The sequence below is a fragment of the Chelmon rostratus genome, chromosome 20 (genome assembly GCF_017976325.1).
Source record: "Chelmon rostratus isolate fCheRos1 chromosome 20, fCheRos1.pri, whole genome shotgun sequence".
NCBI lineage: Eukaryota > Metazoa > Chordata > Actinopteri > Chaetodontiformes > Chaetodontidae > Chelmon > Chelmon rostratus.
In genome coordinates this window covers 11,565,234-11,587,094 of record NC_055677.1, presented here as the reverse complement: position 1 = coordinate 11,587,094, position 21,861 = coordinate 11,565,234, and the positions used below count along the sequence as shown (strand labels likewise).

Sequence of the window (21,861 nt, the reverse complement as noted above, 5' to 3'; positions counted from 1 at the left end):
TTAGTATCGGCGCACGCACGGCTCACTTGCTAATTTGCCTAAATTGTCTTAGGCGGTGGCGTCAGATTAGGTGGTGTGATGACTTGCACTCGTGCCGCACGGGCCTGTGGACTTGTCATTCAGAGTGCACACGGGGATAGAGGAAGCACACACACAACCAGGGCCACCTTTTTGAAAAAGAACAACACATTTTTCTGAATTTAGACAAACGGACAGTTTGAATGGCATGAAATATTAACTCGCTCTAAGTACAAACGCTAAACGCGTACTATTTGGGATGATAGAGGTTACATGCAGTGTCCTCCACAGGGGAGAAGGAAAATGCAGGGCAGTTTTCTCTGCTGGATAGAGGAGCAGAGGATTGTGGGTGGGAGTGTGGGTGGAAGCAAATAGAGGCCAGAAAAAGGGATTGGCATCAAGGGAAGAAAAAGAAGAGAAAAACAGATAAAGTAGCAGGTTGGAAAGAGATGAAGAATAAATTACATGAATTAAAATGGGATCTAAAGAATTCTGGTGTTTTATGGCATTAATAAAGTTATGGACTGGGTGCAGGTACAGAGGATCACCGCCCCACATTCCTGATTACATATTCCCTGACGTGCAGACAGCTCAAGTGTCCCAAACTGAACCTGACACCTTGACTTTGCTCTGTTTGTACTACTCCACATTATGCCCTGTTATACTTTCAGCCTAGTCAGCAAAATGCAAATATGTCTCATATATATAAACAGAGATATGAGGCACAACCTAAGCTTTGAACTGCAAAATAGGAGAGATCAGAAGGCAGGTGAAAGAGAGTTGAAAGAAGGGGAGACACGCGAGATGGGAGTTTACTGTACATCCACACATGCACAGGCTTTCTGTGGTGCTACTGTATAAATGAAGAGTGGGACATGTGCTTTGCAAAGAGTGGTACACTTCAAGGCACAGGCTGAACACACATGGCCATTAAACATTTACCTCAATCTGGAGTGGCCAAGAGAGGGAGAGACGCCGAACGTTGTCAAATACAACATTATTTCATTTGACAGCAATATTGATGAAACTCCTGGATCGAACCAACATCAAATAAATAGAGTTAGGAAATTATTTAGGGACTATTGATTGTACCTCAGCAGTGTGTTTTTCTCCCATGTTCAGTCTTCTAAGTGGCCTAGCAACAAACACTCTGCAAGTTGGCTGCAGTTGCGAGCAGGAGAAGAGAGGAGACGAGCCCTGAAGCGTTCAGTGAGAATCTTGTGGAGAGGAGCCACATCCCTGTTATGGTCACAGAGTCACAACCTCAACCAAAGCTCCATCCCTGTGAAGCTGTGTCTACTGCACTTCTTCATAATGTGCTTTTATCCCTCCAACTGCTGCAGTCTGTTACTCTGATAAACTGGAGCTCACCTCTCTCTCTCTCTCTCTCTCTGCCTATGGTGTTTCCCAGTCCTTGCTCTATATTTCATTTTCTTTAGCCAAAAGTCCCTGTTTCTTTCTGCGAGCACTTTGTTGCAATTCAAGTAAATGCCCTGGCTATCAATAATTCATATCAGAGTACATCTCCCTTACTATTTCCTCCTTCGCTGGTGGTACCGGATACAAATGAGTGCTTTGTCAGAGCACAGAGCAGAAATCTACGGCTGATAGGACTAGAGATTTCATTATCATATTCTTCAAGTTCATAGACAAAAACTGTCTCAGCAAAACGGAGCTCATGTTTAATCTAATGGACGAGGACCTAAAGGCGCATTTGTTCGACATTCGCTGTTGAGATGGCACCTCATGTATTCTTGTGAATGGAGCTCCAGAGCTTGCTGCAGAGCACTCAAACTGCAACGTGCTTTGCATGATGCTGTCCATGCAATGTTCTACATGGTTGGCTACAGTGTGCTGCATTTGCACTCCTACAGAGTCACGCACACGTACACACGCACCGTACACACATGTATGCAGTGTGCACTAATGTAATCTGCAGGCTGTGTACACTGCATCTTTCAGCGCAGGGCCCAATGGGAACCAATGGGAAGACTCCTATGCGCCGTCTGTTTCTGCAGGCCCACCTGAAAACAGGCAGAAATGCACACGTGCATGGAGGAGCGTGTGTCGGCAATGCCCCACTGTTGTGCAACACATACATGTCTTTGTGATTATTAAAACAACCAAGGTGGAACTAACTGAAACACTCCTCCTAAGGCAGAAGTTTTATTTCTTCTTGACTCCGTGACTTAACAGGGGCATGAACTGCACCATGACTCCAGTGTACTGTTACACCACTACCACTAAATTCTCCACTATGTTCACCAGCTACTCGCTAACTTTCTCTCTCTGCTGTTTGGTTCAGGCTAAGTAGCATAAAGAGAATTTTGTGAACCAGAAAACAAATAGTTGTGAGCCATAAAAACCAAAACAATGAGCTGAAAGATGCTAAAATGTGCCATAAAAATCAAGGAAACTGCAGAGTTGGGTGATGAAAGTCTGTGGGTTTGTCACTACACGCAACACCTTTTATCTGACCCTTCGTTAAGACAAAAATATTGATTAGAGCAGCTTTAAGAAACTTAAACCTAACGTCCACCTGTCCCCCCACCCCCCATTCTGATTTTTGCTTAGCTTGGACACAGAGAAGCCAATCGCTCCAGATTAGGCTGTGCACCCCGGCAATCCACAGTGTCCCTCAACAACTCTAACCCTCCCCCATTAAGCCTCTGCTTGGCCTCCATCAGACAAGCTGAACAGACTAACGTTTTAATGAGCCCGCCTTTGGCCCTGTTTAGTCTTAATCTGATATATACCAGCGATGGTAATTGGTTTGCCGTCATCATGAGCATGTGATTGCTGCGATGACAGGCAGGCAGGGCGTCGCAGTTGACACAATATAACAGGGCGGTTGGTTTCTGTCCTCCGAGTCGGTCGTGTCGTCAGAGAGGATTAGGATAGCGGCACATCAGGTTGGGGGCGTGCCTGCCTGTCCGTCAGACAGGCAGGAGGCTGGATTTATACCTCTTGACACCAGAGTTAATCCAAGCAGGGAGACAGACTTGGGCTTTCAATTAGGAAAGAGCAATTTGTGGAATTTTCTTGCGTTCGGCAAGACAAATTACACGGCCGTGATTAAATCGCCGGCCCTCTTAAACAGGCCGAAACGGTAAACATTTTTAAATTAATATTTATCGAACTTTTAAACTATTACGCATAAACAGCATTCCTCTGTCACAGCTTTCCGCTGCCAAAGTGTGTGCTGTTTCTCCAGACACATTCCTCCAACTCCAAGGAGACCCATCAGCTGTGTAAACCTGTGAACGTGGTGGTAAACTCGCAGATATAAGAGCAAAGTGAAGGGGTGAATCTCAAGCAGGGGAAAGAGAGAAAACCAACATATAAATAAATGTTTTAGAGTTAAATAAAATGCTGATATTCTGATGAATACGTGTGCTTCTTCCGCTGCCTGAGAGGCAAAGTGATCCCTCAAGTGGATGAAATTGTTGTTGACGGACTGGAAATGAAACTGACACCGTGGTGTCTTTTTTGTTTTTCATCTGCATCTGTTTGAATAGTGGCAGTGCATACAAATGTATCTGTGCATGTATTCTCGTGTGCTTGAGACTAAATGAAATTAATACGCCTTCTGAGACATACATAGCCATACATACAAGGCGAAAAGGTCACCCTGGAAGCGGGTCACTTTATAAAATTATAAAATTCCACATTGTCCCGACTGAATTCAACGAAGATTAAAGGCCAGGGCTTCATCAGCTGTGACATGTGAAGAAAGGGAATAAATACATATTGAAGTAATAACAGAGGAGATGAATCATGCATCCAAGGGTGGATGAATCACTGCCTTAGCCGATTTAATGCTTCACATTATAATCCGCATTAACGCTACCCATTCACAATGCGGCTATATGTTTAAATGAGACCACCTAATCTCTCCCGATACTCCCTGCAACCACCAAGTGAGGAGAAAATCGAGATTTTCAGATTTTATTCTCCGCATGATTACACATTGTTGTCTACTCAGTGCGTTGTGATGTGGCGGGTCAGGCCCGCCTTGTTGGTATTTTTAGAAGTGAGCTTTCCTTTACATCTCCCTCTAAGTGTAAAGCAGTTTTAATACTAAGCTTTATGGCGTCTATTTGTGGCATAAGATGACTTTTATGGCAACATTAATACAGTTTTAAAGGAGCATTAGTGTGATCCAGATAGAGCAAGACTAGTGCGGGAAAGCGACAGCTCAAAAAAAGGCGAGAATAGCAACACTGGAAACGTGACAAAGGCAGCTGCTACTTTGCCTTGTATCAACAGTGATCCATCAACATTAGTATTGTTATTCGCTTTCAGTCACCTTATTCAATACCTTGGAACAGGATGCCTGAGAGTGCTAGGTGGCCTTTAGATACTGTCACCCTACTTAAAGGGGATTTATTGCAAAACAAGTATACTTTAAAAATCTTTAGTTGGGCTAGTGCCAGAAACAGTGGCCAGCACCGGTGAGTCTGAGGGCAGTGGAGACTTCTAGTGGGTTTGGCTGGTTCATATGCCAGCATGCCTTGCAAATTAAATACAAATAAGTGGAGAAGTCCCATAAATGTTTATTAGTTTTGCATGGAAGAGTGTCTGGAAATAAGGAAGAGATGAGGCTTAAGAGGGAACAAGTGATTTGGGAGTAAAGGTGAATGACCGGAGGACACCAGGGTAAGACGAAGGGCAGAGAAGAGGAGGCGAAGAAGTATATTTCACACAAGAGATGTGGGTAATCACAAAAGGTTATAAAGAGAGTCAACTTAACAGTGAGTCAATGAAGGTGAATCACAAACAGGCATGAAGAAAAAGAGCTGAGCTGCTGTAAAAGTAGCACCCAGGTCAGAGAAATAAATATAAGAATCCAGACATAAACGCGTCATATCTGCTGGAGCTGAGAGGGTGAAACAGCAAATATCAGACACATGCAAGCGCGTAAAAGCACCGGTGCAGCCATAGTGTGCTCGGCCTGGTGGTCTACACAGCCCTGTACTCTGAAATACAAAGAGACAGGTGGGCTTTTCAGCACAACGGTCAATACCTGAGAGCCATCCTATTGATTGGCAAGGCTTCAACCAAATGTCAACACCCAACAGACCAAGATCTTCCCTGATCCTGCAGTGATGGAGGACAGATCGCTCTTTAGCAGTATCACATAAAACCACAAAGAAAATTTGCGCAGCGATATGTCTGACCACACACACTCACACATTTATTCCTAATGTTAGACGACGGCCAGGGGAGCAGACCCACATCAGCACATTGCACCAGAGGAAACCAGAAGGCGGCGTGACCTTTTAGGTGTCTCAGACGCTGATCCTTTGGCCCGCTGCTTGGCTTCCTGACATTGACATGGATCACATGGTGTGTGTCTTCGTCCCTGTGCGCCCTCGGGTCAACCTTTTCTTTCCCTCCAGCGGCAGTAAGCTGACTACGATCACACTAGTGAGCTAAAGGGCTGTATCAATGCCTCTTGTCACCTCGGCTGACTGAACACACAGATGGACATTTCCAGTTGAGGGCACATTTGGTGATGTGTTTGACTGATTTACTGATTTTATGAATGGCTTGGTTGAAAGCTGAATGGCATGGGAAGAGTGGGATGAATAGAGCAAAAAAAGTCATTAGTTTTTTGTCTGATACTTAATGCACTGGCTGTTCGGGGGATTAAAGCTTTGACCTTTGGACTACAGAGAGGTTTCAGTGACTGGTAGGGACCCTGCTGCCAAGAGGAACTACACTGCATTTAGTGATTCAATCAAAGCTTTTTTAAAATCTTTTTAAATAAGTGTAAAATATGTTTACCCTCTCTTTAATCAAAAATCTAAAAAATAAATGTTTTTTTAATACTTAAGTGAAGTTCAATTTTATTTGGTGTCTTAACAAGACTAAGAGTCTGCAGCCATGCTGGTGAGCCTGAATGCTAATGCTAACATGCTCATGCTGAACACACTAATATGCTGATGTTAAGCAGGTATGTTGTATGTAGGTAAGTTTCCATTTTCATCATCTTAGCATTCTAACATTTGGTAATTAGCAGTTAGTGCAAAGTGCATTGAAAGGTGATGTAAATGCCATTTGTTTTGCAGACATTTATTCAAAACTAAAGTTAAAATGCTGCATAAAATGTCAGGGAATCACCAAAGTTACTACTTTTCATCCTCTGGATATTCTGGATGTGGGCTTTTGCTGAGAGATTTCCATCTGGACCAAAGCACAAAGGACTGACCAACAGACTACCATTGCAATTCTTAGAGCTAAATAAAAAAAAACAGAAACACTGGCACATATCTCAGGAAGACTCAAGTGAAGAAACTCTTGAAACAAGCAGAAATATCTCCTGCCAGGGGCATGAATTGTTAAATATTGTGCTTAAACTTTTATATCTGAATATGAGAATACAGTATTTAAGATGAACTGTTTGCAGAGTGAATGTCAGATATAGGAAAACTGAAGATTTAAGGTGCATTAAAGCATTTGAGGCAAGGCAGAGTAACTGTGGGCGGCACTGAGGAACTCCTGTGGCTCGGCTGAAGACGCGGGAGGCCCGCACACACACAACACGGAGCAGGAGATATAATAATTTCTTCTGTCACTTTCTGGGGTGCTGGGAGACAGCAAACAGCTGGCAGCACAGCCCACAGTGACGCCAGCAGCGCCAGGACACAAGAGAAGAGAGAGAGCGAGAAAGAGGGGGAGACAGTGTATGAAAATGGAGGCGGTCCAACAGAGGAGCTAAAATAAGAAAAGGACAGGAAAAGCTGAAGACTAGAGAGGAGGAGGAGGAGGAAGTGGCGATGAGAGGGAAACGTGTTTGCCCAATCATAATAACTTCTGCTTCGTCACCCAGTATCCACGAGGCAAGTGGCTTCAACCCTTTTCAACCTCCCACTGATCTGCGCTATCTGTCTCTTTTCTCTTATACGTCCTCAGAGGCCCCTTCATCGAGCAGAGGTTTTTAATTAATCTCTTCTGTCCTACAAAACCAAGTCCCTGTTCTGCCGCTGATGCTCCGGAGACCCCCTGATTGGCCTGGAGAGCCGGGTCGCGAGAGAGGCAGAGATACCGCTCTTCTTCTTTTCTTTCGCAGGAGCGCAAAACCCGACTTGCTCGCCTCCTCCCTCTCTTCCCTGCTCTCCAGTCTCAAACAGAGGAGGACAGATTTTTACATCTCGCAATTAAAACGAGCAGTAGTTTACACTCATCTTATCATAGCAGCTGCTGTGCTGAATACGTCTCTGTGAATTCATTTGAGCACTCAGCTGTACAATAGGAAGTAAGTTTGGTGTCAGTGAGAACTATTAAAGCATTTGGCAAAAATGGCACTAGTGTAGAATTAAAAAAAAAACACTGCATAAGGGGGAAAAAAGGAAATGATCAAAGAATTGCATGAAAATGTACGCAATCTGAGGGCAGGTTTAAGTCAGTGAGACCTAAACGGTGCAGCACACGCTTGCATTTGCATTTGGGGTTGGTTGTGGGGGCTGAGGTACCAGCTGCTCTGCCTCTCACACAGCCTGTATAGAGATGAATTGCTCCCTGGGTGTCAATAAGTCACCATGGCACACCACGGTCACCATGGAAACTACGCAAACACAGCATTTCTGAGGAAACAAGTAAAATGAGGTTGATTACACGTTCCTTTTTTTTTCCTTTCAAGAGCTCCATGGAGGGTTTTTCTTGGTCAGGGGAGACTGCCAGGACTCTGCCTCTGAAGGATATCCTTTTTGTTAGTCAGGATCCTCAATGTGCATCACTTGGTTCTGCTTCTCTACGGGTCATTTTTCAAGGTGTCTGGATTGTTTGTGCATTTGGTGCCTGTAAAGCCACTCAGTTTTTGTATCTCGAAGCAGCAGAGCAGCTCTGTGCTGCAGCTCTGGAAGCACAAAGAAAGTGGAGACACCTGAGGAAGTGCTTCTCTGACCAGTGGTACTGAATCATAAACATGACTGATATTGAGCCAAATGTGAAAACGCTGCAATGAATACCAATGCACTCTCATATCAACTGCTTCCAAGATGGAACGGCGAGCAGGATCACAATTCAGCTTTCACCCTGCGAGTAAATAAAGGCCGAAATGTGGAGGGGAAGGGAAAACAGAGGGGGGAGATGAAAGGGCGCAGGAAGCCGGCGTTATAAGAGGAAACGCAGGAGTGTAGGGCGCTGGTGATAAAAAAGCAAATGTAAAGGGAGGCTATGAAAGCAGCTGGGGTGGTAAACAGGAGGTGAAGGATATTGAAAGAGAGATGGCATGGGGAGTGAGGGAGACAACAGCGTGGCACTCACTGTGCTGTGGCACCCACAGAAAGCTGGCTCAGCAGTATTCGAAGGTGTGCGTGTGTGTGTGTGTCTGCACACGGGCAAGTCCGCTTTTTGTGCTGTAGTTACCGAGGGCATAATGTGTGCACTATTGTATGTATGTGCAGAGAAGTGGAAAACTAACTGTGAGTACATAGTGTGTGTTTGGGCTCAGTGAAGCACGTAATGGAGACCTGGTGTTCATGGCGTTCAGAATGATGACTCTTCTACCCCCTGTCCTCTCTCCATCTCCACTTAAATCTGATGCTTTTCTGGGACGAGGGAAACAGCAAGCGACAGGGTGAGCGAACCTCACAGGAGGCAGAGGTGGAGGCGGCGAGCACGAGGACGGGGAGGCGATGAGGAAGTCAGGAGGAGGAAGGAACACATTAGCCTCTTACCCGGAGTGTCACTCAAGCTGGCGGTGCCAGCGCTGCCTCTCGCTGCTGGTCCACAGCCACTCCCAGCCTTCACTGGGATTTATGCCTCGCTCTGATGGCGCTCAGACCTGAGGCTTTTTGCCAATTTACATCCTATGTGACTTTTTGCATCATAAAAAGTGTGCAACAAAGGAATGGTAGGCTGGAGAAAAATGACAACGTTTGCTTAAAGAGGCGATAGCCAACATTTTTCTATTAACGATCAACCCACAGAGAAAGCAAGAGAGAGAGCTGTTAGCTGTTAAACAGCATCTTGCTGTTTTGGTTTTCTGGCCCACGACTTTACTGTATTGGATCACTCAATTCAGGGAGTGATTATCACATTGTTTTAGGCTGCAGCCCTGCACCAAATGACAACCAGATAAAGCCAGTGAGAAGCTGGTGAGCATAGTGGAGCATTTAGCAGGTGTTGGAGGAGACCAAAATTAAGCTAAAAGAGTGACTAGTGGGCTTACATTCATTAACAGACACAAGTAAAACTCCAAACGAATGCAGCTCCACCGGGTGTGCAATATATGGTTCAAAAAAGCAGATATTGCGAGTAAGTAAAAGTCTGAGCTGAGGATAGATAAGCAGAAACACTTAAATGTGGAGTTGCTGTGACAGGAATAATGATTCATTCATAGTTCAAGCAATTTATCAAGACAAAATCTCCAAACATTCACAAGTTCTGGCTTCTCAAATGTAAGGAATTGCCACTTTTATTCTGCTTTGCATCATAATAAATGAAATATCTTTGAGTTTCGGCCCACTGGTCGGAAAAAACAAGCAATTTGAAGATCTCACCTCTGGGAAATTAACATCTTATGCGCTAAATGATTACTTGAAAAAACCGAGAGATGAATTGATTATGAAAATAATCCTTAGTAGCAGCCCTGGTCACAACACATTTGTTCACTTAGGAAATGCGAGGGTGTATTCTAGGGACGACAGTGGAATTACAAATGAGACTTCAGCCATCAGGCTCCTCACACCATCTGGCCACTCATTAGCCTTGGCTTGTATTGGCCATGTTGTTTATACTAGACTTGTGTTAAAGTGAGTTTTTCTTGTTCCCCAGAATCCAGTTTTGCCTGTTGGTCTCTCCCTTCTCTACTCTTTTAAGTGTGCGAGTAACATGGTGTATATTAGCTGTGTAAGTTCCATCTGACGATATCTTCATTCATGAATCACTACGTGCATGGTCAAGTGCAGTAAGCCTTAAGAAGGCCTGTGGGCTCTGCAGGGACACTGTTGCCACTGAGCTGCATCCAGGCTATAATTCCTCTGCGTGCAAGTTCCCACTTGTAAACATGAAAATGGAAAGCAGCAGTGGGTTATTTGTGCAAAGCGAAGCAGAACGAGAGGATGGATGTATGTAACTGCACACACAACAAGTATTCTTAAAATAATTAAAAATATACAGCAGTGTGATTTCAGCAGATCAATTTTAATGGTCAGAGGCATCAATAGCTTTCTCTTGCTTCGTCTTATACAATTTCCTTTGCCTTACTTCAAATGTCCCCTCTCAACCCTGTGGGTGAGACTCACAGATGCAACACTACAGCGAGATCAATAAAGGGGTGCAGTGTCCTAACCTCCTCCTCATTTTATGTGTGACCCTGGGATACCTCTGCTGTAAAACCAAAATGAGATCTAGCTGGCCAGTGAGAGATAATCTGACAATTTAAAAAAATGCTTTTGTGTAATGAATTGCTGGTTTAATGTTCCCGTTGTGTATTATTTGCCAGATATATTTTCATATCTGTACATCAACGCTATCAGCAGGAATCAAATGCAACCGTAGCATGAGTGTAAACTCATAGGATATAATGTAAACAGGTGCAATGCAAAGAATTCAGCTGCAACACATAGTTTCATCATTTGATACCCCCATCCTGGTAAAGGTGCAACTCGATTGTTATGAAAGTTGATATTTGCTGCTTGGTAACAAAACCATAAATTCAGCAGCACTAACACAACCGACGAGGGTGGAAAGTGCTCCATCCACTGCCGAAGCTACTCGTGCAGTTGGTTGTCCATATGTGGAAATTCATGTTTAGAGAGCGTAAACAGCAGAGCAAACTAGTGAGTATTCACTGTATACATATACAACAAATCAGCCACTTTTCATGAAAACAGTAGGAGACACGCTCGCAAATGCTGTCAACAAATGAAACGGCTACAGCAAAATATAACACTGACATCAGAGTGAAGGAGAAAGGGTGGAATCAGGAAAAGTACTGCTTGTTAGTTAGCATGTCTGTGCCTTTATAAAGATTCCACAACATTTTATAAGAACCATTTCTTATCCGAACCAAATCATTAGAGAACTCTCTTCAATTTAAGATAATCCTGGTGTTGCCAGTGACTTTCACAGAGAAGAAGAAGACAGCAGTGGATTGAGTTATAGTGTGTCCTGGAACATCCACATGATAAATGCTGCTGCCTCTGGACATGCAGGGGACTATAAGAACTCATGCCACCTATAATCTAGGAGGTTCACTCTTATCTGATTATGATTGCGGGTTAAAGAGGATTTAGGTGGTGCTGCCTAAATGCTAGGCTGTGCTGATTAGAGGCCCGGTGGAAGGCTTATGTAACTAGGAGACTGCAGGGGAGGGGAGAAGGTGTGCGCTTTCTAAATGACAAACTCTCCTGTAATACATTCTGATAACTTCCTAAAGGCCAAATAGTGTAGGACAATACAAAACTCCTACAGGTTGCAGTTACAATCACCCCCCCCCCCAACCCCCCCCCCCCCCCCCCCCCCCCCGCTTCTTGCAGGCATTGCCATGACAGAAATAACAAGATTAGAATATGATTGGGGACCCACAATCACTAAAATCTGACTTCAGCAATCAAGGTCAGCATCCAGTGGGCAGGCTTCTCACAGAATAAGCAAAAAGTAGCTAAAATCCATTTGCCCAACAAGTTGTGCACATTTCTTCCATACCACGCCAATGCCTAAAGATTTAACCCCTTGAAGTCTGACCACAATCCATGCAGAGATGAAAGGTGAGAATACAAAGTAGTGGACCTGCTGCTTGGATCTGAACCAAGGGTACATACTGTGGAGAACGTTTGACTTAATGCTGACTAATGGCCTCTCCCTCACTTTCCTTATCCCCACCTTCCTTCATCTTTGACTCACCCACTATCAATACACACTAAAGGCCAAATGCTTGCTTCGCTGCTGTAAAAGCCTGGAAGCAGACGGATGGAGAGTATGAGGCTTTCTGCAGGGATCTGAAACAACAGGCAGCACAACTGTGTGCTAATTGAATTTGCTCCTGTCACACTTAGAGCTATTCATACTGCCACCTCTGCTGCGTCACATATACATCATACTCTATAAATCAACCAACAAAACTGTGCATTGTTCATTTGTGGCTGCGCTGCATTAAGGCAGATGAATATGACAAAACTGACATTCCCAAAGATTGACATTTGAGGTGTCTGTTACAGTATCTTATAATGCTACAGCTTCCTCACATTGTGTCATCATCACCAACAGAGTCTGTGGCGGACTGACTTTGGCTGCTCCCGAGCGTGGGAGGACCAAACAGCACAAGTCTGCGCCCATGCAGGCCCATTGCTTAGCATTCCCCACTAGCTAGACTACATTATTAGATAAAGGAAAGAGTGATGGTGCACATCCACATTAGAAGCAAGCACAAGGCTAGACATGGTGGATGCAGGGAGGAGGGAGGCGGGGGGGAGGGGACGACCCAACTTCAAATGTCTGGCAAGTAGAAACATTGATCTCTTTAAAATGCTCTGAATCCTCTGCCATTATTTTCCAGGGCTGCCCAGACTGAATGGGCTCCAAAGCGAAGAAGCATAAACAGGGGAGCGTTTTCTCTCTTAGAGTGATGGCTGTATTACAGCTTTAATATTTCATATGACATTGTTAATATTCTGAAAAGCTTTGCATGAACACAAATCAAAATAAAAAGATGCTGCTCTTGCAAACTACACTATAGAGACTGTATATTAAAGCTGCACTGTGGGCATCCATGTAACAGCTAATGGCATTAATTTATGATTCCAGGAGTGCAGCCTGACTCATATGTAAATGTTGAAGCTCTCACTAAATCACTAGTTGTGGAGCAAATGGTTGGTGAGGTCCTGCTATTTATTACACACTTTCTGCATATTGTTGTGCTCATCTGAACACAGAAATCGATGCATCAGAGGCACCTAATCACATGTCCCGTCACGGCGACACATCCAGTGGAAAAATATGGGCAGGTGACAAACTATATTTACAAGTTACGCTCGCCATGATCTGTCTTTGCAGGAATGATGACTGGCAACAGTGATGCATTTACACACAGAAACATCAAAGCAAAAGTCACTGCAATTCAGACACCTTTCAGCAATCTAGCAATTTGGATATGGCTTCCTCATATGAGCTTGCACTAAGTGTATTTGCTGCACAGCAACACCCGTGACTCATTGTAAACAAAAGAGGGTCAGAGCAGCACAAATCCTTCTGGCTCAATATCAAGGATGACACGTTCTACTGGATTAATAGAAATTAGAGCCTACAGTAAGGAAACAATGGCAACAGCCCATCTGATTCTTCTTTTGAACATGACAACAGCCTAATCTTATATACTGAAATTTACTCAAACACATGACAGACTTTTACCAGTGGCTATAAGATGTGGAGATATTCAAGCAGAACACAGATGTAGCCCTTGAGAAAGAGGCATCCAAGTCGTTAACAGATATTATCAACCAAATTCTAGTTTCAATAAAGTTTTCTGAAACACGTGGGACGGAAGTTCCACTAAGGATATTCTGGGCTTGTGCTCCTGCAGGTGTGCATAAACAGCACAAGGGCCTGCAAGCCTGTTGTGACTTTTCACTTTTCTCCCTTGGCACTCACCTGTGACAAGGCGAGCACCAGATGGAAATGGACACAACTGCTCCTCCTCCTCCTCCTCCTCCTCCGCCTCACGCGACAGGGCACTCAACCAAAAGTCACGCAGTAACACAGAGAAGCCACTGCATTAGCCCGTGTCCTCTTTGTTTTGACCATTGCATTCATTATTCATTGGGAAAGGTTTGCAAAGATCCAGCTCAGCATCCTGAGGCGTAACTTACATGACTGCATCACTTACATCACTCTCTCTCTCTCTCTCTCTCTCTCTGAGGGCTTTCCTCTATCCTCACTATCTTTTCCGACACTTCTCTCCCTTCACTTGTGGCTTCCTCTGAACACAACTCTGCTGCTTTCCTTTACCTTTTTGTCTTGGTGCAACGTCACATTGGTTTCCGTCTTTTCTGTCCTGCAAGGGCTTGCCCGTACTCTCTAAGTGTGCGCTGCTATTATTGCTAATGAATGTAATCCTAGCTTGATTGACCCCGCTGAAAAGGTCAGTCCTCTCATGCATAACCTTTATTTAAGGGCAAAGAGGGCCATAGGTGCCACAAAACAGCACACAGGGCTCTAATATCTGATTAAGGCAGTGTGAGAGAAAAAAAGGGAGAGAGAGAAAAGACAGCGAGAGGGGAGGGAGAGAGAAAATGTGCATGCCAGGAGAATGTGATTGCATTTGACAAAAAGCTCAGGTTGCTTTGTATAAAAGCACATGGCTGCGTATCAGCCTAGTAATGGCGTTTCCTTGGTCAAGGGCTTTCAAGGGTTCTCACTGCATAGTGCATGCCCCGTAAAAGGCTTCCCTGACCTCGAGGAGCTGCCATCTAACGGTTGAGCAGCCCTGGTAGTCCATTTCCAAATGTATATTCGGCTGTGGATAACCTTAGCACGATCATAGGGCTGAGTCACGTTCAAGTTCTCCTCGTAAAGCACTCAGCAGAATGTCAATGCAACTCAAATTAGGGCGGGATTTCCTTTTAAGGCTCTGCAGGCTTCCCCCACACGATAGCGAACAGGTCATCAATACTGAGAGACGTGTCTGGAGAATGAGGGACCACACTGAGGAGGTAAATCACTTTACATGTCACACAGCGTATCAAATTAGCCCGCTGCCGCCACCTGAGTTTGCCTTAAATTAAAAGACGGCAGCCTCCAAATAATTGATTCTTGTGTTATTCAGCTTCCCAATAGGAACTGAATACAGTTGTTAAGCTGATGGGGGAAATCCTTGTCAATCACAAATGGCTGGTTGATTCAGGAAAACAAGGCATGCACGGATAACATAGGCAGGAAGAGAGGAGAGCGGCAACAGCAGCCCTACAAAGGGAGCTGAACCTTGCGTCTTCCGTGACATTACCATACTTTTGCCATTTTTAAGTCTGAATACTGCACTATAAACTTTTGAAAGGCACCGGAGCTCCGAAATTGAATCTAGGATGATTTCTAAACTGTCTCAGCCGAAGGGAAATATTGTTTGCTTCAAGGGGATCAAGGGGAGAGGCCGCAACAATGCACCACACAGTATGTACGGCACATCAGGAGCTGCATTTCACACACAGGAGGGATGAGGTTGCTTTGGTCTCACACACACAGACACACACACACACACAGGACCCTGTGTTTATGATCCTCTGACATGGAATATAATCCCGGCCAGCCCTGCCCTGCACTGCCCGATGATGAGATCAGGATACTGGAGACCAGAGGTAAATTACCAGTGATTGGATTTCATCAAGGTTGACCTACCTAATTGAGGACTGAGTCAGAGTGGGGAAGGAATGAGCAGGAGGTGGGGGAGGAGTTGAAAGAGATGTCATCATTTTAGCAGGGACAGCCTTGATATTGCTACACGTTTGATTTCTGCAAGATTTATCACGTAGGAATGAAGCCTGCATGTGACTGATGCAGCAGTATTCGAAACATGTGGTACGTGGGAAGGGAGAAGAACTGACTACCTCAGTTCGCAATCAAATCGAATAAATGTGCTCAAGGTAAATATAGTAAACGGCGCCAGAAGCGGCGGCATTCAGCGACACACCTGCGACAAACTTTTGACACCGTCCTGTCATTTCGCTGACTCACAGATCCAGCAGGGAGCACGTCCAATCAGCGAGGGGCACTGGCGAACAATAGTACCAGAAAAGAGGCTTGCTTGAGAGAGGAGGCCTGTCACAAGACGGATCTGGTCTACTCTGACATACTTTATCCTGTCGCAGAAAGCAAGGCTAGAAGCTGACGCACTCACCAATTAGTGTGTCAAAGCAAATGGAGTCTAAATGCAGCTCCTGCAGAGATTTCACTACTCATTTATCAGCATGAGAACTATATATTTTACTTTACCGTGATGTTTGCTTGCACAGCACACATCTCCTACCACTCCTCGTCTTTTTTTTTTCCATTAAATCCATGCAAATTGTTACCCAAAGGCAGCAGCTTTCTCTATATTTAATTCATCCCCAACAACTGTTGCTACTTACAAAGATGGAGAGCAGACAGATGGAACAAGAAAACACCTGACGGGAGTACTGTACACGCTTGTTTAAGATTCAAATTGATGATCTCATGCTTATTTTTTACAGGTGGGAGCAGGCCTTTAATAAGTGCGCTGGTAATGTGCTATGATCCAGGCAGAGTGTCGGGCTTTGAAATGTGATCAGGAAATGTGCGATGGGGGCGGTGTGATCGCACTTCCAGTTTCGGTTCCCTACCTTGGCAGCCACCGAGGAGCTGGGCTTCTCCAGGAGATCCCACAGCTTCTTCCTCTTGTCTGGGCAGCAGGTGTTATCAAACTCTCCCTCTCCCTCTCTCTCCCTCATCGTCTCTGCCTCCCTCCGCAGCTCCTCATTCATCTGCTCTTTTTTCTGGTGGTAGCGGGCCTGGCAGCAGGACTCCAGGTAGATCTCGTCAATCCCCCAGTAGTCTAACTCCTGGCCAAACGAAAGGGCACACATCTCCTCCATCATGTGCAACTTGCCTGTGCGGTAAAAGTTCAGGATGGAGGTGAAGGCCCCCGGGTGCCGGTCGAAGAAGTATTCGTTTTCGTTCAGGCTGTAGTCGTCGCAGATTTCCATCAGGGACTCGTGGGTGTTGCAGTCTCGAAGCTTGCCGAGCCGGGTCCTGGGGAGCCGGTCCAGGGTCCGCCACAAGACCTCGTGGTTCAGGCCCCCGACGTTAAGGCGGACTCTGCGGGAGCGGGCTTTGGTGCGGATAATGTCGATGGGCTCGGGTGGCAGGGAGGGAGCGGTTCGGATGTTGGTGGGCTTGAGCCCTGGCGGTCCAAGCTTCTCAGCCATGGCGATCGAAAAGGAGGCTTACTGGGGAAGATGTGACGATGACGAGAAAAAAAAAAGGAAAATTTAAAAAAAAGGTCTAAAAGTTTTGAATTATGTTGGATCCTCTTTAGGGAAGTCCCTCCATGGCTGAGAAAACAACAGAGACAGTTTGTTAGATGATTAAATGATTGATCACAGATCAAGTTAAGCATCAACATTTGCATGTATGACAAAATGTACATCTTTTTTTTTTTACACTGTGTTAACTGTAATTCAAGAAACACAAAAGAACTCAGCTCTTAGCCAGCGACACTAGGACAGGGTCACCTGTTACTTCAAATTGTCAGTCAAAAATAGCCACAGCTGCACAGCGCTATTGATCCCTTTCATCGCATTTCTACGAAGGTGTTAGGCAGAATCAATGATTTTGTTTTAACAGTCAATATGGCTGCTTTGCTTTGCACTCCTCTTCAGCACTGGTATGGCTGTAGTGAGGCAATGAACTCCTGCTCGAGCACCACTTTCTATGCAGCCCATCGGTCGGAATGGGACTCAGTGGCAGGTCAGGAGGCAAATTAACCGAAAGAAGCCTGCAATCCATTTATGTGCTCCTGCTATATGGACAGAAGGGGTGTGTGTTACAGCAATTTCTGGAGTCTTAAATTTAACTTGTCATTACAATCCCATTCTCTGACTAACATAACCCCCTGTACATGAAAAGAGCCACTGTATAGCATTTTCAGGAGAAGGATTAAAATGCGCCTTGCACATGGATAAGAACTCGCTATTGTACAAAAAGTTGCAAATATTGGAGCCTTTAATGATTAATTGACGCAGGTTTCTATTCTTAATTAGGAACAGGGCTTGAATCTTCCTAGTGCAGGATTGAGATAAGCGGATGTTCTTGAATGCAACAGTTTTTTAGTCACATTTGGCACCGCCTGATTATTTGTACCAAACATTTGGTACAAAGCAGCCAGTTTTACTATCCGAATGGAAATGATGAGGAGATGTGTGAAGGATGGGATGCAAGGCGGCATCACGTTGCTAATTTATCTGTCTTGACTTGTTCGGCAGTCCCGTAAATTCAGAAACACCGCAAACCTGTTACGCTACAATCGTATTTTTTTTTTCTGTAGGCTTTTCATAGCCCAGCACCTTCTATATAAATGAGCCGATAAAAATCTGTGCTGGCAACGCACGAATTCTGTGTTCGACTCTCAAAGTAGCTTCCAAATTTCGAAAAAGTCATACAAAAACAGTGTTTCTCACCTTGCCGAGATAAACCACCTTTTGCATCCAAACTCCTCTTGTTCCTAAGGGAGTAAGAGGATGAAAAGGGAGCCGGGATCCCCCTTCAGTCAAGCGGCCACGACCGAGGAGAGCACTCCGCGGACGCCGCGCAGAGAACGCGCGTCCCACATTTTGTTGAAAACGAGTCGAGAAGAGAAGGAGAGCAAGAAGAAGAAAAAGAAGAAAAAAGCGTGGATGTCTTCCTCTACGAAGGATCACCGGAGCAGAACCGGCGCTGCTTCGCCATCGGAACACGAGCGAAAGAGTCCTGCCTTCATCCAAAAGCTCGCAGCGTGCGGAGAAGACGGGCTCACTGAATCACTGTGCTGCAGACGTCGTGCGCGTAAAAGGCAACGGGAAGAAACGGGATAAGCGAACTGCGGAGTGTCCCGCTGCACACTACATAAGGAGGAGCGGAGGGGTGCGCACGGGCTGCACCACGTCCTAGAGGTGAAAACCTCAGTGCAACTGGGCAGCTGATGATACTCGAACATCATAAAATGAGAGCTGATCGCTCCGTTCTGCTGAAGTGTGGACCTATAGAGAGTTGAGATGTTTTATTATTATTTTTTTTTTTTTATTGTTTCAGTTATTATGGTTTATCATAACATTAGGCAACTGTAAAGCACACAGAGAGAAAGCACACACACACACACACACATAGAGACACAGGCCATAACCTTTTTATCTCATATCTCAGGAATCACATTAGCATCAGTGGCCCCTGGATTTGAAGTGTTGCTGGCAAATGACATCAGGTGCACAATTTGCCACGGGCGACTTTTAGTGAAATGACCATGAAATGTTATGTTGATTCTGACCGTAAATGCACACACAAAAAAGCCTGTGCTTTCATGTTGCAGCACCGTGAACAACCGCCTCCAAAACCTGATAGAAAATCATAGTTTATTCAGCTTATCTTAAGAGCATAAGCACAACAAAGTGCTCCCTCCACCCAAACTCACCCTCACTCACACACCCATTATAAACAAAGCATCTAAACCCTCAAAGGTAACAGCTAACCAACTATCTGAGAGGCTCCATTTGACCCACGGCAAGTAACCTGATCTGCAGAAGTCAAGATCTGCCGGCCATATTTCTTGACCGCTTGAGAGAGCAGTAAGGAAGCCTTAAACCCCGGCAGACACACCTTATCAAAGCCCATCTTATCTATTAGCTATCAATATGTAATCATCTCCCCACTCCCTGGTCTTAAATGAATAAATAGAGATTTTAAATTATGCATCCCTTATTATCCCTCAGATCATTACCTGCACTGCTGGCGTGTTCACCCCTCTCCTCTCTCTATCCCTCACTCTCAGTTCATATGAAGAGTATTCAATACAGCCATGATATTTCCCTGTATAGAGCGTGGTTAAACATTTCCCCTTAGCCAAGCGTTTTTGCAGAAATTTGATTATACACTGCATATGTGTAATTGATTTCCTTGCCATGTTCCTTCCTTCCAGTGACAAGTGATCAATAATGCTGCATTGACTAAACGGAGCCTCTGTGTGCACGTATTCTATGTCTTAACTGTGTGGGCACTGTTTAAAGGTCAAAGGCTTTGGCACTGTCCGGTCTCGCATGGATCTGCAGTTTAATCCCACGTCATCTTTATGGCCATCACATATGGACCTGATTAATTATTTGAATGTGACTTCAGCACTCTGGCCGTCCAGGCCGCCTCCATCTCTTTGCCATGCAAATTTTATTTGAATACGGCGTGAGGGTTATAGGAGCCGTGTGAAAAATATGCATTTACAGAGCAAAAATTCAGCTGAAGTCAAGTAAGCACAGTGTTTGACACCATGACATTCGTCTGATAGTGTTCAGGACTAGAGGAGGGAAGCATCACCGTGACCCCTAATTGACAGACGTAAATTATTCTCTTGACGACAAACCCACTGATGACAGAGTCGTTAATTACTTAGGGTACAGAGAAATGATTAAGAGCAATTGACTGTGTCCCCTTTCATTAATTATGACCAAACTGGCATTCAGTCAGCGATCCTGTGAGTCATGATGTGTGAGGTAGCAGTGATACAAAATAATCAGCTGCACGGGATTGTGCACTGCAGCTTCTAACGCAGGCAAATGTGTTGTGAGGAGTAATTTCATACTTTGTGCAGGAGAGGCTTCCAGCTCTATACTAACACCACCTGCATGCACGGATTCTCCGGGGACTTGAAGCCAGCCCGTGTGCCACCATGTGGGCGGAATAACTCCAGTTATCAGCAGCTTGATATGTGTAATTGCTAACTTTCCATATAAATCTGTTGATGCGCTGCAGATTACAAAAGACTATAAAAATTTCTTTTTTTTCTAACTAGAGGGTGTTCACAGGGATGAGGTTATACAGTTTTTTTTAATTCCTGTGCACTATGTGGGCATGTGCGCTTGTGTGGGTTGTTGCCATAGCAACCCAAATTGTAGCATCATGCTGAAGGAACACTTTGGGCCATGGAGCCAAATTGCCTTTGCGAACTGGCATGGCTGACGGTGACTTAATCAACTGTTTGGCCCATTAACCTTTGCTGTCTGTATTTATCAGAACATACAACGAACCCTCGCAGTAACAGCGTGATGTGATGATGGACAACTGAAGGCCGCGAAGAAGTATTATGCAGCCCATTCTGCAAGTGAAGTGAGAGGACAGCAAGTTATAAAGAAGAACTCAAAGGTGAGGAGCTAACCTACGTTAACAGTCACCTCCAGCTTCTCTCTTTGTAAGCATGTTTCCATCAATCTCCGGCCAAAAAAGGGTTGACTGACTACGCCGGCTGCCTCATCCCTGAGCCGTCACTGCCTGCTGTATTTTCCCTTTCCAATTTGTCATGAAATGTGTCCACTCCATCATCCAAACAACACCGCGGACACACTTGCGATCCACAGCTCCTGCTTCTGAGAGAGAGAGACACACCATCATCTGTTCATAACGCCTTCATTAGAGACAGCAACGCACGTATCATTTACAGCTTCCCTGTAAGTAGCTGAATGTATTTGCTTATGGAGGAAGAATATGCTACTGTAATGAGCTCTTAAAGTATGAATATGCATGAAAATGGTACTCCTAAACTGCAGATTTAAGCAAACAAGCCATGCTGCCTTGCGTGCAAAATGGGCCTGTGTGTGGTGGAAGAGATAGAGAAAGAAATGTGGACGGCTGTTATTTACTGGGAGCTTCTGCAGGAGAGGAAGAGCAAAAGTCACATTCAGTTAAATTACAATAAGTATTCAATCAATGCGGGACACCTTTCTATTGATAGAAAGCTGCAATGGATTTGAATACTTGCAAAGGAAAAAAAGATATGTAAGAATATGTTCTGTCCTACTCTATTTCTCTGCTGCCAGGCTGGGATATAACATCCTTTTCCAAGGTGTCATTTATTATTCTGTTGAGGACAGCCCATAACTGGCTTGATGTGAGTCCAGGAAGTGTGAGTTTGAAGAATTTTTAAGTGTGCCGTGGTGCACTGCCACATCCGTAAACGTGTGTGTGGCTGCGTCTGTGCATGCTTCTGTGTGTTTTTGTCAATAAGAGGGAGGAGACACGCCATAGCAGCAGCCTGTTTATTCTCTTTGGCTATTTTTAGCTGCTGACCATGTCAAGGTCCACACAACCACCCACCCACGGTGGATGCAGTGGCCTTCAGTATAATGGTCCACTGCAGACCCAAGTCAT

The 21,861-nt window shown here is 44.8% G+C and overlaps 1 protein-coding gene across 2 annotated transcripts in view; it reads right to left on the bottom strand.

The window, feature by feature from the left end:
• The window catches only part of kcnb2b (potassium voltage-gated channel subfamily B member 2b), a 76,096-nt gene extending 59,192 nt beyond the window's left edge, over positions 1-16,904 (bottom strand). For both annotated transcript variants that reach the window (XM_041961710.1, XM_041961711.1), the window contains exon 1: positions 16,320-16,904. In XM_041961710.1, the coding sequence (XP_041817644.1) occupies positions 16,320-16,904 (585 nt within the window). The remainder of the gene's footprint in view (positions 1-16,319) is intronic.
• Between the last annotated feature and the right edge of the window lie 4,957 nt (positions 16,905-21,861).